The sequence below is a fragment of the Telopea speciosissima genome, chromosome 4 (assembly GCF_018873765.1).
Source record: "Telopea speciosissima isolate NSW1024214 ecotype Mountain lineage chromosome 4, Tspe_v1, whole genome shotgun sequence".
Classification (NCBI taxonomy): Eukaryota; Viridiplantae; Streptophyta; class Magnoliopsida; order Proteales; family Proteaceae; genus Telopea; species Telopea speciosissima.
In genome coordinates, this window is record NC_057919.1 from 12,366,886 (window position 1) to 12,388,600 (window position 21,715).

Consider the following 21,715-nt stretch of genomic DNA (forward strand, 5'->3'; position numbering starts at 1 on the left):
CCATCCGTCGGTCTCCGCCGCAGTTTCCATTGGAATCAAGTACAAGGCTTGCCTTGCCTTGATTCCAAAAACAAAAAGCAGGAAGGAATGGAAAGGATGGTGACAAATGGCATTTTTCACATTCAATAGCAGCCGCTGAGAGAGTTGTATTGTTGGTAGCATTGAATGTGTTTGTGAAAATACCCACATGGGTGGGTGTGTGCGGGTGTGCAGGTATCAATCTGGGTTGTTCGAGCTTTCCTCATTGTTGATTCCATTCATAATGCGGTATAGCATCGTCATTTGCTTAGGCGCAGTCCATGAGATTGCAACCATTTCCCACGGGTTTCCACTGTTTTGTGTCTTCCGTAAGCATCCAGAAGCCCATGCGACGTAAAAATTCGTGTGAAAGTGGGCATCCAGAATCCAACCTTTTCTGTTGGAATTGGATGGGTAAAGCCAACGCAGAACCTGAGACCTCAAGTTGCAATGGTGCACCTTCCAATTATGTGATCAATCACTAGAACAGTTAAACACAAGTTTAAAAAAATAATTGACAGGTCTCTCGGTGATTGGTTCGTAGCAGAACTTTGGTTAATCTTTTTTTTTTTTTTTGGGAGGGGAGGGGAGGGGAGGGGAGGGGAAGAGGGAGGGGGAATCCAGAGAAATGAAATACTTTATTCATTAATAGATGACATAATACTATTCACAACTTTTACCACTATCTGTACAGTTCTGCTAATCGTATTAATGAGAATAGCAATTACAAGAAAGCAATACAAAATAATACCTTATACTATGACCCTATGCTTCTGTACATACGATCGAGGAAGAGCCAATATGGCTATAAGTCCACTTGCAAAAGCTGCAACCGCTGCCACAGCAAAGGATGGTGAGTTCCCACCGCCAAACAGCTGATCCAATGGTCCACTTCCCAGGGATACCACTACCTGATCTCAAACACCAAACTCACATCACTTCAACAGCTAAAAAGTAGAAGCAGCATACTGAACAATATGCCAACAAAAAATTAAGAAACCTTCAACACAAGAAATAGAAAATCATCCATGTGATAAAGAATGACAACCAGCAAATTATACAAATACATATAAATAGTGACATGCATCAAGGGGAAGCAGAAGATACACTTGCATCTGATACTTCGGACAACATAATCAGTTCCCTGTTGGGTTTGAGCAAAAAGCCATTTCTATTAGGAAGATATCCTTCCCATCACACTGTTGGAAAACAAACCCGACTACTCCAGAATTTTCTGAAGTGGGTTCCAAGGAAAAAACGTGAGAAGCTGAAACATCAAGAGATTAGAAGAGTCAAGAAACTTCTCTCTTAAATATTCTAGTAGTTTGTTATCTATGCCAGTGTCGGTTGTAATCACCTATAAAAAAGGAAGATGAGTTGTATTTGGAGAACAAAAAATACTGTGAAGTAAATCTGGTGTTGAAACAACTACACCTGTAGAGTGACTATTGGGTTGGTTACAATTTGAGAGAAATTGACTATTGCTGTTCTTCTCAACAGTAATATTTTATATTTGATATGTTCATCCAGTCCACCATGTTTCTCCATCACACACAAAGCGTTGATATTAATCATAGTTCTCAAGAAAGATGATAGATGAAACTTTCTTAATCCATTACAAGAATAAAGAAAGTCATGCACCAGTTCAAAAAGAGACTCTCTTTTATAAGGCCACCATAACAAGAACTCAACCAGAATCTTCGAAGTCGATAGAAGTTTCAAATTATTGACCAGAATACTAAGAATGTTTTTTTATATAGAAGCTTCTGTGATATGGCTCCCAACCTCCCCCAGCCCTTGTACCCATAATCAGGTAAAATACGAATAATCTGGGAATTATGCTAATCTGGATCACATTCCTGAGAATGATCTGAATCTCTGAAAGCATTGAAAAAAAACACAGGCCTGGGAAATCATATGATTTGCTTGGATTTTCTTAAGTGTAGGTTGTAGAAATATGCGACTACGTTTAAGGCCATTCTTATTTGATAAAAATGAGAGCTCACTGCATAGCTTCTGCAAAATGAATTAACTCGAGAACATGCTCACAGACATGAATTATGGAGAAACATCAGGCAGTTGAGGCACAACTACAACTTCTAAGCATTGAAGCATTTAATACATATTCAAAAACCAAATATAACAGTGCCATTAGGTAGAGATTGGGTCACATTGGCTTGGATTGAGTCTTAATTTATGTAGTACATATGTAACATCATGAAGAATGGGCAATATACAACTCAAACTTTGAAGCCATTTTACATTATGAGCAGCACTGTGGCCATTGGATCATACACTTCAATTATGTAAAATTTTAAGCACATTTTAGTAATGTAAACTGTAGCATACATGTATCTTCAGGCTTGGGTGGGTCAGTTGCCCATGGCAGCAAGGAATGAATCTGAATGCAACCAGAGTTCAGGTCAAGTTTGGATTGGAATTTCCAGGGCAGGTTTGGGTTAAGCTCAAGTCTTGACCAAGTTGTCCTTGGGTTTACCCATTCTTTTCAATTCAACTATACAGTCAAGTTGTCCTTGGGTTTACCCATTCCTTTCAATTCAGCTACACAGTGGAACCCTTTCAGGAGATCTTTGTTCAAAAACAAATTCATTTTAATCTTCTACGAACTAAACCTTTTTCTCGAGGTTGACACTGTTGTTTTCTAGCTGCCCAATAAGGAAGACCCATTTATTTATGAGGTAAAGGAGTATTCTACTGCACCTATTTCTGGCTGGTCCAATATTCAAGACGACTGTTACATATTATTCCCCCCTGATAAGTAAGATAAATGCCCTATGCTAGAAAGTTCGGGTTCATAAGAGTTTACACCTTTGACAGCAGACGCATCTCTTATTAGAGAGTATCATGCAGAAGATGATGGATTCAAAGTGAAAGGTCATCCTTATGTACTAAAGGATTGTTGTTTTAACTGCAAAAAGACAAAATAAGAATGCTGATGTCTGGAAACTACAGGATCAACCACTTGAAGCTTATGCAAACTTGACCTCCAAATCATGGTTCTTGGACCACCATCCTAACGGTTCAAGGAAAAGATTTCTATGTCAATAGCTGGGTTTACCAAATGAAAACTGCTCTGACTGTTAAAATGGTTGAGAATAAAGTCCATGTTAAAGAACATGTTATAGGTCTACCCTTGGGCAATCAGATCCCTACAGTGGAACCATTGTCATGGTTCGCACCAATCTTCCTGTCTGTGTGACAAAGGTGAGGTATGACAGAGAGAGTGTAGTTCCTTCCAGTCATTGAGTTCTGATATGGCTGTTAATAGTGAAGAGCAAATCAAATACTGCCGACAGAAAAACAATGTTAATTTTGCAAGTTCCAATAACAGTTAGCATTCAACACATAGAAAAGCATTAATTGTCATTAAAAGAAAATCCCACTTGTGTACTTGCAACCATATGAATACACCAGATTATTTTGAGTAGGAAAATAAGTTGATGCCATGTTGTTCAGTGGAATAAAGCCTTGACGAGTACAAAAAAGGCAATGGTCCATGAACTAAAAGAAAACAGAACAGACCACAACTTACCTGTGGGATCACAATAGCTATGTTCAGAATACCCATTGATAAGCCTGCAATATCACAATTCCCAATAATGACAAAAACAGTTTTGCAACCTCACCTCAATAAAAAAAAATTAAATAAAGGCAAGAAATAAAGACCTTGCCCAAGTCCCAAAGACTCTATACGTGTAGCAATCATAGCATAAGGAACACTGTATGTAACCTGCACATTTAAAAGAACAGAAAAGAAGTGGTTAAACAAATATGTTAGACACAGGCAGGAAACAGAAGGATAATTAGCTCAAAATGTCTGCATATCTGACATCCACCTGATCTATCTCTTTTGCACATGGGAAAAGGTCAGATATGCTAGGTACATCCCCACCTAGGACATCTCCCAGACTGAGAACAACACAGGATTGAATTTACATTGCCATAGTAGACATATTTTATTTAGACCATTAATATGTTTTCCTTGAGTATCCAATTGAATGATATAACAAGTATTAAGAGCACCAGATGGACTGAGTTTTGGGCCAAGAACATCTCAAAGCCCAAAATAAAACATCAGATAAGATGATCTGCTTGAAAAGCACACCAACATTACAGCATAATGTTGCACGGTGGAGGTCAGATATGCATATTCGATGGAAACGGAAGGCATAGCTTTTTTTTCTCATGGGAAATTGAAAATAGACCTTATGTGAAAGAAAATGGGGCAACTTACGGCTAATGGAGCACCAAGAACTGTAAAAACAACGAGTGCAGCAATTACAATGCCTCTAGGTGGAAGATCATCTCCGGTGAACTCTATATTGGCCGCCAAATGAGAAATAATGAACATTGTTATGAAACAAATAGACATTAGAATATTTGAAATCCCCCAAACAAGGCCAGCTCCCCACTTCTTGCAGAGTTTCTCCATGACAACAGAAGTCAATCCCAGAACAACAGAATTTAACATTAGTCCAAATGAACCCATTCTAACTCCAATATGATAATTTTTTCCTTCATTTGGCTTCCCTCTGTAAATCTCTCTGCCCATCCAATCAGTATCAAAGAGAAGAAATGGAAACCATCCAATCCATGTGAGAGCAGTAACAATCAGGATTATCCAAATAGGCCTTGTAAGGTACCTAAAAGTTCCAAACAATTCCCAAAGAAAAGCTTCTTGGGCATGGTAAGACTCATTTGGCCTTTCATCAGCAGAGTGTGCAAATCTATTGCTAGAACTTAGAGGCAGTTCTGGGGCTGCAGAGATGCTCACATATGTGGTGAACACAATAAAAGCAATGGCAATAAAAAAAGCACATTTAAGATTGGCACAGTTAACACCGCATGCAGAGGTGACTGTGAAGGGGAAAATGGTGAACCAGCCACTATAGGACCCAGTCGCAAAGCCAAGGACATTGCCAACAGCCATGAACAGCGAGTAATATGCATTTGCTATGCGAGCCCTCCTCTGATCCTTCCCTAGAATAAAAAATACACATAAAGAAAAGGTAAATTTTGTTTTAGTTATCATAATATTCATTTTTTGCCATGGGTGGAGCAAATAATGGTGCATATGTTGGGATATGATGTACAAGATGTTTTCTCAACAGAGAAGGAAAGCATAACCAGATACATTATTTGATTTTGTGCTTCCTGGAAAGATAGTTAATTTCATTTTGTGCTTCCAAGAAAGATAGTTAAAATGTTACTTTTACTCCAAACCACCAAGCCTTCTCTTTGTTTACTTGCAAAGCATGAGTAACCCTAATGTAAGACTAGAACCAGAATAGGTCTAATCCCAGGTAGGATCAAATAAAAAAAAATCTCCAATAACCAAGAAATCATATGAGGGAACCAAGAGAAAAATGGGAACTCAAATCATATGAGGAAACCAAGAGAACCATAGGAACTCAAATGAGGGAACAATTTCCTAGGTTGAAATTACAAATAAAAACCCACAAATTTGAAACCTGTTGAAGCAGCAATGATCTTAATATGGTTATCTTCAAGAAATCGATGTAACAATCTGTTGAAAAGAAATCCCAAAAGCTTGTAGCACTCTTGAACTCGATTTGACTGAAACATGGGTTTGGAATCAACAACCGATGGAAGGGGATGGGGAAAGGTGGGGTTGGCTATCTCAGCCTGGGCATCTCACCCATCCTATCTCAGGATTTTCACAAAGGCTAAAGCCAATATTTCATTAATCAAATTCGTGTATCATGCTGGCCTCCCTTACAAACGTATTTAGAAGACTCAAAAATAGACTTAGACAATAAAAAGGAAAGGCCTAACCCAATCCTTAACTAATAAGGTATCCTAAATTGACTAGGAAAGTGAAATAATAAAGGAAATAGACTCAAAACAGGACTCTAACAAAACTAATGAAGTAAATCCCGTTTTCCTACTTTCTACCCATAATTTTTTGCTCATTAAATTGGCCAATTACAAAATAAACCTATGGGATCAAAAGCCCAACAACACTTACATAACCCAACCCAAATCTTATTTGAATAAAATAAACCCTTAAGTTGACTTATCTACATCAAACCCTGCTTCCATTCCATTGGTTTTTTTTTTTCTTTTTGGATAAACCACTAGCCACCTGGGGGTGGTAGATGATACTTGCAATCTCACAACAGGAACAGCAGGACATATGACCACACAGGGGTCAGCAACCACCATTGGAAGTGTCTGCCAAGATCTCACAATTCAAAAATATACAGAACAGGATGATTCCTTCTGTCTTGATTTATTACATTCTATCAAATAATCAAAGTATTAGGGTGTTGCCGTGTTGGAATCATTCTATCAGGTTGTTTTTTGACCTGTGAGATTTCCTAGACAAAGACAAATTCATCCATGATATTCTGCTTATACATGTAGTTATGCCTCTTTTTCTGCTTATGCATATAATTACACTCATTTTTCTGAGACCAAGGAAAACCTGTTCAGCTTTAGAATATAAACTGTAGCTAATCCATTTCTCCTTAAGAATGCTGAGGGGATCATACAGAATTCACCAATAACAATTGAAAGGATTCAATGGAGTACAGACCTGTACAGCTAGTAACATGGGCAGATCCAAAGGGGGGGGTAATGCAACCCGGATTCCAAAACACTAATTTAGAACTATTTGGAACTCTTTGAGTAAACAGTCCTGAAGACCATGGTTTGAGGAATCGGCCAATTAGAATCGGAATCAGCTGTCCCTGACTCCGATTACTTCCCAATTCTGGAGCGGGAATGACACTGAACCGATCCGAAGTGGCCTCTCCATTTCAAAGAAAGCTCGACAGTTTCATGGTTTTGGACCCAGAGAAAGGGGGGGAAAGCTTGGATCTTATTTTTTTGCCACATCATCACTCAATACTACTGGGGTTGCCACATCACTACGAAGAGATCGATTGCTGCTTACTGTGGAAGATTTGGCTACATTCAACTATTTCAGGTAAAGTTACTATTCCAAAAACTATTTTTTGAAGGAAAAAAAAAATGACAAATACTTCTTGTATGGGGGTAGATTTTTTATATGTTAGACATAAAAAGTGGCTCAATGGCTGGTTCTTCACATTGCAGTCACCTATACCCTAGGATAGGTTACATGTAGTATATAAATGAGACCATTTAAAGGGAAGCTTGGGAGGACTACTCTCGTTTCTTCTTGAACACTATGACGTGGCATTCTTATGTCATGCAGACAGAGGACAATGCATGTCGGCTCCATCAAACCATGAGTGGACTCGATCCAGCACGTCATAGTTCATATCAGTAGGCAGTCACATACTCATAGTATTGTATTGTTGGGACATGGAAGACTAGGGTGTCTATGACTTATGTATTGTTCACTGTACTTGGGTTGGGTGTCTATGTAATATGTATTATTCACACTTCACCGCACTTTGTAGTTTGTTGTAGAAACTTTAAGTCTTTAACTATTTCTTAAATAATTATTCAATATTATGTGTCTTCATCCATTATTGCATAATTTACTTGTTTTACTTGCAATTATGTCTCATAGCACTCAAACAATGTGTAGAATAGACAATATTACATTAAGGATTCGACGTTTACTGCCAACCAAGGGTGGCAAATCCAAAACACCAAATTGGGTGCTTTTTTTACAATTTGAAGATTTAAATATGTTTATTAAGACTAAAACAAGCTTCCCTTAAAGTTTCGAAGGCAACTATGGTCATTTGCCCACCAAAACATCAAACCAAAACCAAAAAAAAAAATTTATATTATCTCGACGAGATCTCGGTGTCGAGACGAGTTTTTGAACCTTAACCAGATCCTAGGAGGTATATTTACCAAAGACCATGTCTGGCGAGAAATTAAAGAATTCATCTCCACATCCATAGCTAACTTCCACTTAGAATGAGACAATGCCTCATAATAAGTGTTAGGAATGGCATGAGTTTACACAGATATGGCAAAACTATGTAAAGAAGATGGTAAGTGAGACATGGATACAAACTTGTCAATAGAATATCCAACCGTACATTTTTTAGTACAAGAGCGGGTACCTTTGCTAAGTACCACTGGTAAGTCTGGAGGAAAGGATGAGGAAATAAGAACATCAGGCACAAAATTAGACCACCTGGAGGATGGAAGAGGAACTGCAACTGCCAATGATGTCTTCTGCAGGTGCTGATTAACTTCTAGTAGAGCTTGTTGAGAAGTAGTATGAATGTCAGCGAGAGGAATCAATCTAGGAATAGAGGAGACTGGAAAATGTCAATTGCAAAATCTTAACCCTCAGCAGAATAAGATGGTGTGTTTTCAAAGAAAGTAACATCAACACTTTCAAACTGTTGGTGGGTAACAGAGTCATAACAACAATAACCCTTTTGAGGCCAAAGAAAATACATTTTAATGTACAAGGTGATAATTTATTAACGCCTGGTTGTAAAATATGAACAAAACAAATACACCCAAAAACACAAGGTGGTAAGGAAAATAAGGGTGAGTTGGGAAAACCAACACCAACAGGAGATTTATCATTTAAAACAGATGAATGCATATGTAGATACCGCGACCTCAGGGCTTTCTCGCTCCTTCGAGTCCCTTTTTTGATGGCAGGGGGTTCAGGACATATAACCTATAATAACAAAAGGAGTCGCCACCTAGGATGAGGGCCTAGGACCCATAAAGTGAGTCCAGTCCATGATGCAGAATGGGCTAGATTTGATTCCATATGTTCTGTTCAAAGTCCAAGTAAGCGGTCAGGTTACGAGAGTGGGAAGGTGTTAGGCAACCACCTCGCTTGCTTAGATTGGTCTTTCTACTAGATGTTGAAGTTTAAATATTCTCCCAAATAGCAGATCCTATACCAACATGCATAACTAACATTCGATAGACTATTATACACTAATTGCACGCTGCTTTAATGGTCTACATTGTGCCGTATTGAAAAGAGTGTGAAGAAAATTATACTTGAAGTTGACCCAGGAGTAGGCCGAAAGGGAAGACTCCATTATCTCCAAAGACAAAACATAAAAGACCTCCTGGCTCAAGTGGAGGCAGACAAACAACCGGCTTCTCTCTCTTCAAGGCACTGCTTTAGGCAAGTTTCCAAAGGCCTCGGGGTTTTAGGACACCGAAGGAAGGTTAAAGTCACTCAAGATGTGGACGCATGGACTTTGATGCGAATCTTGAAGCGAGGGAGTGGCAAAACACCAGGATGGACCAAAGAAAACCTCAAAAAATACAAAACACTAAGAAAGGAAGTTAGAGCACGAATTCTAATGTCAAGTTCCCATTCTTTGAGAAGAGGGGGTCCTCTATTATAGGGGGCCCCTTGGGAGTCCGTGGCCCCGCGAGGTCAGCCACGGGACTGGGTTCGTACCACGTACAACCGCGGGGCCTAGTAAAAGAAGAATCCTACCTTTTGACAAAGAATGGGTTTGGGTGGATATGTCTTTTGCAAGGAAATCTTGTTGTGATGTGGTGGGTAAACTGGCTTTCAGCACCGCAATCTACCATACCCGGTTGGAGCGCAACCTTCGTAGATTGACCTCCAAATCCAAATTGTTTCAATAGATCTGGGACTCCATCCTCTTCAATGTCAAAGCTAAGATAGATGCTGCCCCATCCCGGTGTGCAGACACGCCTAGAAATAGGTTTATTGTTGATTCATGGGGTCTTTCCCCTTCTATTGTTCAGGCCAATGCCTCCCCTCCTTTGTAAAGGCAAGGCCTTGTGAAATAACCAGAGGGGGTGAATAGGTTATTACTAGTGGATTTTGCCTCTTTATCGATTGATTGCGAATTACAATTTACAATATATGATGCTGAATTATGTTAAAACAATTAATTCACAATTAAAGAATAAGCAATTGAACAAATAAAGGAGACACAAGATTTATAGTGGTTTAACATTACAAGTCTACATCCACTCCTCTTAACACTTGAGAGAATTCTACTAGTATCTCTCTTTCAATACAATAGATGGAGAAATATCACCTTTACAAATCTTTTTCAAGGATAAGAGGATCTTTTACAATCTTTTAAGGATAACAGGATGTAATCTTTTATCCTTGCACAAGTCTAAGTGCAATCTAGACTGATGCAATACACCAATGCTCAATCTAGAGTTAACCCAACTTAAGAAAAAAGACAATTTCAATGGAGAATTGAGTTGTTACCTACCAAGGAGTGTGGCCCTACTCGTAATGAGTGCAAATAATGATATGATGATGAATGCACTTATAGCCCTTTGGTACACTCCTCTTGATGTAGTAGATTAGAGAGAGTGCAAAGACTTGAGAGCTTGAGTTCTTGTTGATGTGAACTTGAAGAATATTTTTGAATTCAAAGTCGAATTGTACTTTGGAATTGATTTGATTTCACCACAATAAAGCTCTAGTTTGGATGGTAGTTGATTGTCATAATAAAGAGTAAAGATTGCCTTATAATCTCCCTTTGTTGCTCAAAAGGTTGGTGAGGAGAAAGGTCTAATGGCTATTTTTTTGTCTATAATAGTTGACCGTTAGGGTATGATCATTGGAGTGCAGAGAGTTGTTGGGGTTTTGTCGATCGATATCTGGTCGACCGTCATCTCTGACGGTATCAACCATCAACAGTTTGTTTCTCGGACGGTTGCATGTCTCTTTTACTTTTACCGGTCGATCGTCAGACAATTTGGCCTAATTTCAGCCATCTGACTTTGGGTCTCTTTTCACTAGCTTGTATCCACTAAGTATGGATCACTTTAGTGGGTCAGTGAACATCACCTAAGGTCTATCTAGATTCTAGACTATTAGATGCATGTGAATGATATGCAAATTACAACATGCATAGGTGATCTATTCTAGGCTAAGTACAATGTCTTCTTTCATTTGTTGATGGCGCTTAATCCTTAAAATTCTCCAATTGATGTTCTTCAGTCTTCAATCTTCATAACTCCTTGATCTTCATGTATGATGTATTTTAGCCTTCAAGTGATGTTTTTCATCCTTTTATTGATTTTCCTTCACTTGATTCTTGTCACTTGACGTGAGGCTACAATACATGATCTAAGAGGTATGTTAAACACTTTCATGTGTTTGTTATCATCAAAACCAACTGAAGGTTTACTTAGGAGAGTGGGATTCCAATTTCCCAACAATCTCCCCCTTTTTGACGATGACAAACACTTGATTCTCAAGGAGGTAAATAAATTTCATGTGAAGCAATTTTGGATCAAATATCAATATATGTCAAGTTTTGAACTAAATAATATACTGGTAAGCGCTTGATCCTCCAAGTGGTATATTTGAATTGAGAATCAATCAATTTATCTCTCCCTCTTTCGTCATCAAATGAGGGGGTCAATTCACTAAATGGCCAAGGCTCGACCTAGTTAAATAAAGAATGAAATTCTATGATTTGTCATTTATGCTTCCATCTCATTTACTATATTTCTAATTGCTTGTACGTATATGAACATGTACACCTCACTGGGCATTAGCTCATCCCTTATATGTTGATGCTTTCAGATGAAGAGACAGGTGTGGAGGCTTATACAACTCCGGAGTTTTTGAACTGAAAGATGTTTATGAGATGTATATAATTGTATGGATGACATAAACAAGATTGTTGTTGTATAACTTTATAGCTAACTGCCACCAGTGTATATATTTGACTTGAACTGTTATCTAATATCTAATGCTTCTGCTTTGTTGCATGCGAGACCTGGGATTTATTTATTACTTTTATATGTATAATTGTGAGTTGTGACCTTATGGGTCGGCACTCATGAGAGCGGTATCTAAAATCCTAACTGGGTTTGGGACATTATAGATTTAGTCAATTCACGAACAAAGATAAGATTTGAGGGTAATTTAAAAACAAAAACAGATTTCAAAATAGGAAAAGATAAACACAACCAGAAGTGGATACCTGAGTAGACAAGCCATTAGCAAGTATGACTCTAGAAAGGCAATTAATCTTTTGAAGTGAAGAGAATACTTGGGACTCACCAGTCATATGAAAGGTGGCACCTGAGTCAATGACCCATAGATTAGAAGAAGAAGCAAGAAATGCGTCAGTACCTGAGTGAGCGATGGTAGCAGTGGATGTAGATGCAAATTTCTTAATTTGTTGAAAACACTCAAGTAATTGATTGACTTCATTGCGCAATGGAAAGACGAACAAACTACCACCAAAGTTAGAAGCTTGATTGGTGTCAGAAGATGATGTCGCATAGAACTCTTATCAGATGCAATAGTAATAGCAGACAGCTGCTGAGCTCACTCGGGTTTAACAACAATGTGATTCATCTTTCAACAGTGAGTACACAGACGCATTCCTTGATCTGGTAGCGGCCCTCTGCCTCAACCACCACCACGGCCTCGGCCTCCCCCTGAACCTCAAACCTTTCCCAAGAAAATCAATACAACGGCCATGACCCCTACTATTTGAAACAAGAAATTAATTATCCTTAGATGAGGTCGAGTCAGATTTGGTGAAGAAGGGAGATCGATACGTTGAATCCAACAAAATGCCTCATTCATGGATGGTAATCTTCTCGATTGCAAGAATTTGGCTGTTGATGAGTTGAAAGTCAAAGTCTAATCCAGAGAAAAATTTAGCAACCAGGAATTCAACATGTTGAGATTTAAGGACTTCAATATCGGTTGAGAGAGGTTGACACACATTGAGTTCCTCCCACATGCCTTTCAAAGAATTATAGTAGTCACCGACGAATTTGCCATTCTGCATAAAAGAGATGAACTTTTCATATAAATCATATACCCTGGACATATTCTTATCTTGAGAATAGCTTTCTTTAAGATAATCCTAGACACCCTTAGCTGTGGTATGAAACATTACATTGGCAGCCACAAAGGGCTTCATACTATTCCACAGCCAACAAAGTATTGTGGCATTCTCCGTTGTCCACTTCTTATACTCGGTAAAAGTCGTAACTGGTAGTGGTAGAGTCAGACAATCCATCTTCCGTTTGGCAATGATATAAACACTAACTTGTGCCAAAGTAAATAGTTTGATACACCATTAAGTTTGATAAGAGTAATTTGGACGTTGATAAAGTCCACGGGATCAAGAAGCAGAAGAATTATGCTTCTAATCTTGCAAGAACGGATTAACAGGGTCAGCTACCTAGCCAACCTTCATAATTAAATACTGTTACTGGGTTTTGAAAAAAACAATTATAGAAAAGGGCTATCAGATTCGAAATATACCAGCAACCAATTACCAATTGATAACTATAATGGAGAGAAAATAGCAGTCACTGAAGAATATATATATGTGAACGCTAACCAGCAGCAACAGTACCAATAAGGATCAGATTCTGGCCAGAAACGACAGTTAACAGAATTCTAGGATAACCTTTTCTGATGGCCCCCCAAAACAGGTCAGGTATAGTAGGTAAATAGTCAAGAAAAACCCCACAATATAAAACAGATTTGAATAGATAAGAGCCAAAAGTAATATAAAGAAATCCTGAAATCACAGACCCAGAATCGGGGTGATTTCAGAAATCAGAATATCAAGGTGTCAGATTGACACCAAACCAGGGTCGAGGGGGCCAATAATGCCCAAAAATATCAGACAAATCTGATAGACAGATCTCTAATAATATCAGATTTGATTCTGTCCAGAAAACTCAGAAAAACAGGGTATTGCCACTCTCCAGCTTCTTGGAGAGTTTTAATTACACCACATCGAGGCTTGGATCAGCCTCAAATCTAGGTCGAAGGACCTAACCAAAGGGGCCTTCAATACCTCAGAATATTGGACAAAACTAATCGACAAATCTTTAATAATTGCAGATATCGATACCTGCCCAGAAAACCCAAATAACAGAGTGTCGCCAGTATGTGTAATCTGTAATATTTTGCAGAAAAAACTAAGCCTGATAAAGAAGAGACGCCACAGACTTACTGCTGCTTGTAATAGTCTTCATATGGTTGAAAAGTTTGATGAAGATCAATCGTCCATAGTGATCCAAGCATGGGGGAAACAAGTTGACAGCATATATGATGGAGACCCTAGTTTATTCTCATGTAATTTCAAACTAGGGTTCCATATATCAGATATTGCAGCATAAGTTGCTGCAGACCACAAAGGAAAACCAAGGACTTCCAAACCAGAGAAAAAACAATTAGTAGGAACTGGTTAACCAGGCTCTGATAAGATGTAACAATATAAGAACCTGTAAACCAGCACCTACAAGAGGAAAAGGAAAAAGAGAGACAGCACAGTGGGGAGAAGGGAGAGAACTATAGAGCCACAATAGTATTCCAAAGACTATCTATTATGGTCTAGTCCCAAAGCTTATATTATATTAAGAAACCTACTAAGAGTAAGTCTAATTAGTAATTACAATAAGCACAAATCAAAGTAAACAACAGAGACTAAAAGTAAGATAACTAAACTCCCCTCTCTTAACAAAGACAATAACTCCCTCACAAGGTACTGCCTAACACTTGATTTTAGGAAGTTGAATTCTCCAATCGTAAAGGCTGATGTGGGTCAAAACTGGTTCGGTATTAACGCATCCAGACCATAAAAGATATATTTTCTCTCTGCCCTTGATCTGCATCACAAATACCCTAGCAAAAACTCGGCATAAACAGACAATCTCAAGAAAACCCTCATCCTCCCATGCTAGCTGTCTCATGTCTGTATCTGAACACCTCTCCATCCATTTCCTCTGTGAAATGTATCACGATACATGTGTCTTTTGATCAGAGAAGAACCCCAAAAGGGAGACTTCTATGCAGCATCGGTCATCTGTGTAGATCTGCATCTATACAAGCATCTCTTCTTATTTTGTTCACCTCATATTACTATTTTTTATGACAGAATCAATTTTTATTTAATTTGTAATTACTCCACTCAACATATGCCAGCTAAGTTATAAATTATAAAGAAACTATATCTGCTATAGCTTTATTTTGTGATATACTGTTTTGTAAAGGCAACTTTTAAAACTATGAATTGAAAGCTTAGACGAATAGTGAATTGGTGATCCAAACTCTTGCTATAAACCTTCCATCAGATAGCCAACCTAGTAGATTGGTCATGTGTAATAATTAAGTTAAAAATACAAATATATGATATTCGATTCACCATATCTTATGCTCATGTCCAATGTGGAAAGTAAACTATTCAGTCTGGGCTTCTTAAAGTTTAAATTTACAACTTTGATTTATGGTGACTTGAATATAATCAGTGCAATATGGTTTTGATATAAAGTCTCCAGCATCCATCAGGTCCAGGGGACCTAGTACGCTGGCCATGTTTCAAAGTACCCTCTTCATATTGTATATATTTGTCTAAAGCAAGCATACTTTTGGTCGAATAAAATTCAGCATCAACAGATGACCAGAGCAATATCTTTGCCAACACATTCTTTCAGGTGGCGACACTGGAGGGTTATTATAAGTTAATATCTAAGATACAGGAACACACTGCAGAATGGCACAGAGCCCAAATAATTTGTTATATATTTCACAACAATACCTTTGCCAACACATTCTTTCAGGTGGTGACACTGGAGGGTTATTATAAGTTAATATCTAAGATACAGGCACACACTGCAGAATGGAACAGAGCCCAAATAATTTGCTATATATTTCACAACAAGGGGTATCCACAATTAGTATGAAGGTCCCACCTAAGAGATGGAACTTAGATTTTTTTTTCTTTTGGGGGGTGGGGGTTAGAGTAGAAGTATTAAACTCAACCAAAAGATCAGGTTAAACATAATGGATGATCCTAACCATAGTTCTTAATCTCGGTTTTGACAGAAACTGAGACGAAACCTTGAGTCGATATTGATTCGTACCAAGTTTTGACCTGGTTTCGACCATATTTTGCACATTTCGGTAGTTGCGACCAGTTTCAACCAAAAAATACCAAGTTTCGACCAATTTTGCCCAGTTTCAACTAGTTTCGACCAGTTTTGACCTGCCCATTACATGTCGAGTTTTGCCCAGAAAATACCAGGTTTTGACCATCTCGGTTTCAGCCAGGGTCGAAATCAGCCTCAAAACCGAAATTTAGAACCTTGTTTAGAGGTGGGAGCCACCCAACAGTGGACCCTGGCCTTATGAGAGATGTAAATGAATTTTGAGTGTGACAATAGAGGGCCATGGTTTTTGAAACTCAAGCAAAACCATGATTGAACCAGACTAGATATAATGATGGTTTTAGTTCCTTAAAAAACAGCTTTGATCAAAACAGGCCAAATTTGGTTAAAACCAGTCAAAAAAGGCCAAAATTGGAGAAAATGGGCAGTTCGCATGAAATCAGTAAAAACAAGACAGATGAAACATGAAATATGTCATGTACTCTGTTTGGTGGATCCTTGGAGCAAACACTGGATTAACCATGCAAAATGGAAAGCCCCTTTAGTTCCATCCCAAGTCCATTTTTCTTTCTAAAACCATGGAAGCATATGACGAGGTCCAACTGTTGAGGTTTTGGTGTCTTGACTTCTGATGATGGACTATATGGGTATTTTGGTAAATTTCCTGTATAGGGTTTCGCTATAAATCTGTAGTAAGAGTTCTTTCTCTATATTGAAAATCTGAGAGAGGTGTGAGGAACGAGCGACTGTAACCCTATTCTCCATTGATAGTGAAACAGATCTCATCTCACCGTGGACGTAGGCAACCTTGCCGAACCACGTAAATCTTTGTGCGCATTGTGTGATTGTGTTTGCGATTTCCATTCTTCTCTGCATCGTGTTAGATTTTACACCAACTACCCCCCCCCCTTTCAAAAAAAAAAGGGGGGGGTCTGGTAGTACCATTCCAAATATTGTTCTGTTGAATCCCTTCTATTGTGGGGTTTATTGGTTAACCAAACTGTTTAATAGGATTATGAACACAAGGAAGATGCCAGATGAATGGAGGAGAAGCATTGTAGTCCCAATCTAAGAAAATAAAGGTGATACCCAAAGCTGCAATAACTATAGAAGCATAAGTTAATGAGTCACGCTATGAAACTTTGGGAGAAGGTTATTGAAGCCCGTTTGAGAAGAGAGACTCGTATCTCGGTGAACCAATTTGGCTTTATGCCAGGTAGATCCACGACAGAAGCTATCTAGTTATTGAGGAGGCTCATCGAAAGATATAGAGATAGCAAGAAGGATGTCCATATGGTCTTTATTGACCTGGAAAAAGCATATGATTAAGTTCCTAGAGATCTGGAATGCCTAGTGAAGAGAGGGGTGTCAAGTATTTATGTGGATGTAATTAAAGATATGTATGAGGGAGTGGTGACTAGTGTGAGATCAGTGGGAGGTCAGGGCAAGGAATTCCCAATTACGATTGGGCTACATCAGGGATCAGCCTTAAGCCCTTACCTATTTGCACTTATCATGGATGACCTAACCAAGAGCATCCAAGGCGAGGTCTCGTAGCGTATGCTCTTCGCAGATGATATGGTCCTGGTGGATGAGACTAAAGTAGAGATAAACACTAAGTTAGAGCTTTGGAGATCTACCTAGGAAACAAGAGGCTTTAAGATTAGTAGAACGAAGACGGAGTATATGACGTGTAATTTTAGTCATTCTTTGATGGATACTGACATAGTGCGAATTGGGGAAAGAGAGATACTGCAAAGTGACTATTTTAGATATTTGGGATCAATCATAAATAAAGAAGGTGACATAGAGGATGATGTTTTGCAAATAATTAAAGTGGGATGGTTGAAGTGGAGAGGTGCGTCCGATGTGTTGTGTGACTGACGTATTCCTTTAAAGTTTAAAGGAAAGTTCTATAGGACTGTTGTACGACCGGCTATGATGTATGGGCCAGAATGCTGGGCAGTTAAGAAGTATCATATTGAGAAGCTTTGTGTAGCAAAGATGTGGATGTTAAGATGGATGAGCGGAAAAACTAGGAAGGATAAAGTAAGGAATGAGCATATTAAAGCTGACTTGGGCGTTGCCCCGATCAAATGACAAGCTTTGAGAGAGTCATTTGAGGTGGTATGGTCATGTTCAAAGGAGGCCTAGGAACGCCCCCGTAATGAGGAGTGATATGATCCCGATTGAAAGAGCTAAAAGAGCTAGCGACAAGCATAAAATGACCATAGGAGAAGTTGTGAGGAAGGACATGCATAGTCTAGGCCTTGTACAAAGTATGACCTCGGATAGAATCTATTGGAGGGCAAGGATCCATGTAGCAGACCCCATTTAACTGAGATGATCCTGACTTGCTGGGCTGTGCCTCTTTCCTCTTACTTTCATCACTCATCTTTCAGTTTTCTTTTATTTTCCATCTTTCATTTGTCATTTTCCATTTTTCATTTTTCATCTCATTTCTCATCTCTTCATTCCCCCTTTTTTTGTTTGGCCTCAATTTTACCTATTTTGTTTTGTTTGGATCCATGTAGCCGACCCCATTAAGTTGGGATAAGGCTGGGTTTGTTGTTGTTGTTGAATCCCTTCTATTATAAACCTGAGACCTAATTAGTTAGTTTGTGTATTATTATTACTGTTGTTGTTGTTGTTGATAAGAGAATAAAAGAATATCATTAACAGTGAAAAGGCAAAACAGTATGAAAATTGAAAAGAAATGTGACTAATGGCATTATTCATGTATTATATGTGAACCTCGCCTATTATTCAGAAAACATACTATTCTCCATATAAATCCATATTGGCACAAAATATGTGTAATTTTCAACTAAACATATTATATACACATTATACTCATCATTCCCATACTTTTCCCATTACCACACTTTTTTATAATAATAATAATCACCGTATAAATATGTATACAGTAACAAATAGCAAAACTTTCACATATACTGTCCAATTTTTAGAAGAGTTTCCATTTTTTTTTTTTTCTTGAAAAGACAAAAACTTTATTAATAAGGAAAATGACGGGATGAACACTATCTTATCAGCAAAAACCAAATTATGCGGGAACTTGTTGCCATACCAATGTATGCTGAACTGCTAACTACGCTCCAAGGGTAATTGCGCATAAGAAATCTCATCCTTGTGCAGATCCAGTAGTCAATCAGGTGGGGACTCAACTCAGCCGGTGGTGGGTCATGCATGGTAACTCATCGACCATCTTATGATCATAATCATCATATGATGATGGGCACTCTGCTTCCCAATTCCTGTAAGACAGTCGCTGTACAGATTTAATTGATGTTGATGAGGCAGAGATGAAAGAACCCCTATGTTTCCCGTGGAAATCACCATTCAGTCATGAAATATACACCAGGGGTACTACTCTTCGCCTGGGGAAAAAGACTGGTGGCAGTTCCCATTTCTAAGATCTAAGAGAAGAAGAACGAAAAGGACGACAAGTCAAATAGGCATCTCTACTTAGCCATCCGTAAAATTAAGTACAACGCCTCAACAACCCCGCAACAAGAACGACACAACAGTTAAGAGGGTCTGCATAAATTCCTGCATTTGCAGACTGGGTTAAAGTTTAAACAAGGGTGGGATTTGCTTCTACTTGAGGGGATGCATGCACTCCTGCATTTGCAGGTTGGATAAGAGTTAAAACACTCTGGGATTTGCTTAAACTTAAGGTGCCGTATGCATTCATGCATTGGCAGGCTGGATTAAAGTTAAGACAGGGTGGGATTTGCTTATACTTGAAGGGCATTATCATCCAAATGCACAAAAGGAAGCCCATGCATGGAGGTAGTTTCAGTATTATCCAACTCGAAATGTGGAACGCAGACAAGGAACATCATCGTCATTAGCGGAACACATAAGAAAGCACAAATAAGAAACATAAAAGCACTTAGAAACAGGAAATTCGCACAATGAGAGATAAATAAGTTTTCCAATTTCCATATAAGGAACTAATTGTGCAATCGAGGAACAGAAATGTACACGAAGAAGAATTCAGTCGAGGATAAATATGAACAGTCAAGACGGAAAATTGAATAAATTGAAGTGACAACTAACCGGTGAGGTCTGCGAGGAGAGCTCTGCAAGGTCCTTGAGTTACGTTGTTGGCGACGTCGAGAAGCCAAAACCCCAAAACAAAAGTAAAAATGGCCCTCGGCCTTGACTCCTTGGAGTCGCCGAGTAATCGACCGATGTCGGCTGCATGCCCGATAATCAGAACAGCGACGACAATCGAAGTGGCTCCGATAATGATGAAAGGCCTACGTCGACCGAAACGACTCGTGCAACGGTCACTCATGTGGCCGACCAGGGGCTGGACCAGTAACCCGGACAGCGGCCCACATAGCCAGACCAAGCTAGCCCAAGCGTGAGGGATACCAAGCTCCTGCACGTAAGGCGTGAGCAGAGACAACTGCAGTGCCCATCCGAACTGAATTCCGCAAGCCACCGAGGCCACCCGGAACAACCGTTTTAACGGCACCTTGCTTCGAGCTGGAGGTGGAGCTCGAGTCGGTGGTCGAACCCTAGCTCGGTGAGACTGTTGGACCTGAATTTCAGGCCTTGTCATCTCTCTACCGCTGCAGGGTTCCTCTCTCTCTCTCTCTCTCTCTCTCTCTGTATCAATGTGTAGGAGAAGGAGGGACAGTTGGCGGGGCAAGGATGGAAAGAAGTCTTTTCTTGGCTTTCTTTCGAATGAACCAACAAAAGCTCCCAGATGAGATGCAAGGCGAATTTACAGGAGTAGTAGTGGTGCTGGTGGTATTTAAGTTCAGTGAAGGGGAGAAGGAAAGTATCATTGAGAATGGAATCCGGGAATCGACACTGTGCGCTTTACGCATTTATGGGTTGCGACTTGCTACTTGCTAGTCAGAACTAAGGACAAGGAGCGGCAAAATGCGTGTCATCGTATAGTGATGTCTCTCTGGAGTTTTTGGGCCAAGTGGCAGAGCAGTTGCTGTTGGCTAAAACGTGGGAAAATTGGAACGATGTAATGTCCGGTCAGGAACGGGTTGGGTCGGTTCTTGGCGGGTTATGCCACTACCCATTTGGCACTTTGTAGTTTGGGATGTAAACGGGCACCTGAAAATTCAAATTTGATTTGCATCCATATAAGGGTGATAAACGGTTCGGTTTTGACTGCTTGAGGGTAAAAATCGTAATCAAACCATTTAACTAAGCAGTCTCATAATCAAAACCTGAACCGTTTAGTAAATGGTTTCGGTTAAATGGTTCTATATGATTTTACACGGTTTCGATTAGATGGTTCTATACACATTTACTACTCTATTTACTAATACTAGTTATTACTTATTACTTACTAAGTTATTAGTTTTTTTTTTTTTTTTTGATAAAGGAAATCATTAATGAAGAAACGTGATTACTTAGTGGTTGCTACTTGCTAGATTTTGATTTTTTGTTTATTAAAAAAAAAATTGTTAGGTTTTTAAACAGTTAGATGATTTGGTTATAATCGGTTTTAATTGGATTATACAGTTTGAAATCGTTGGATTAATTGGTCTAAATCGAACCAAATTGATTAAATAAACGACATCATTTCTAAAACCATAACCAGAACATTTAACTAAACGGTCTACCATTTCGGTTTAAACGGTTTCGGTTTGGTTTTGACGCCCTTACATCCATATTCATTTAAGGGTATTTGGGATTTTCGAATAATTAGAAGAAAAAAAATAAAAACTTATCCGATCTGAATAGATATCCATCTAATGATATTAGGGTTTTTAAGATTCAACCGGTTCTAAAGAATGAGGAAATGAGAATTATGAGACTAAAACATGTAGTGACAATGAATTGTATTTGTTGA

At 38.8% G+C, this 21,715-nt stretch overlaps 1 protein-coding gene across 1 annotated transcript; it reads right to left on the bottom strand.

Moving 5' to 3' along the window:
* Positions 1-633: 633 nt before the first annotated feature.
* LOC122660371 (sucrose transport protein SUC4-like) lies at positions 634-20,498 on the bottom strand. The gene is made up of 5 exons (XM_043855651.1): positions 19,948-20,498; positions 4,274-5,019; positions 3,706-3,769; positions 3,572-3,615; positions 634-929 (listed from the first exon to the last, which is right to left on the bottom strand). The coding sequence occupies exons 1-5, from the start codon at positions 20,456-20,458 to the stop codon at positions 771-773; spliced, it is 1,524 nt and encodes a 507-aa protein (XP_043711586.1). The 5' UTR covers positions 20,459-20,498; the 3' UTR covers positions 634-770.
* Between the last annotated feature and the right edge of the window lie 1,217 nt (positions 20,499-21,715).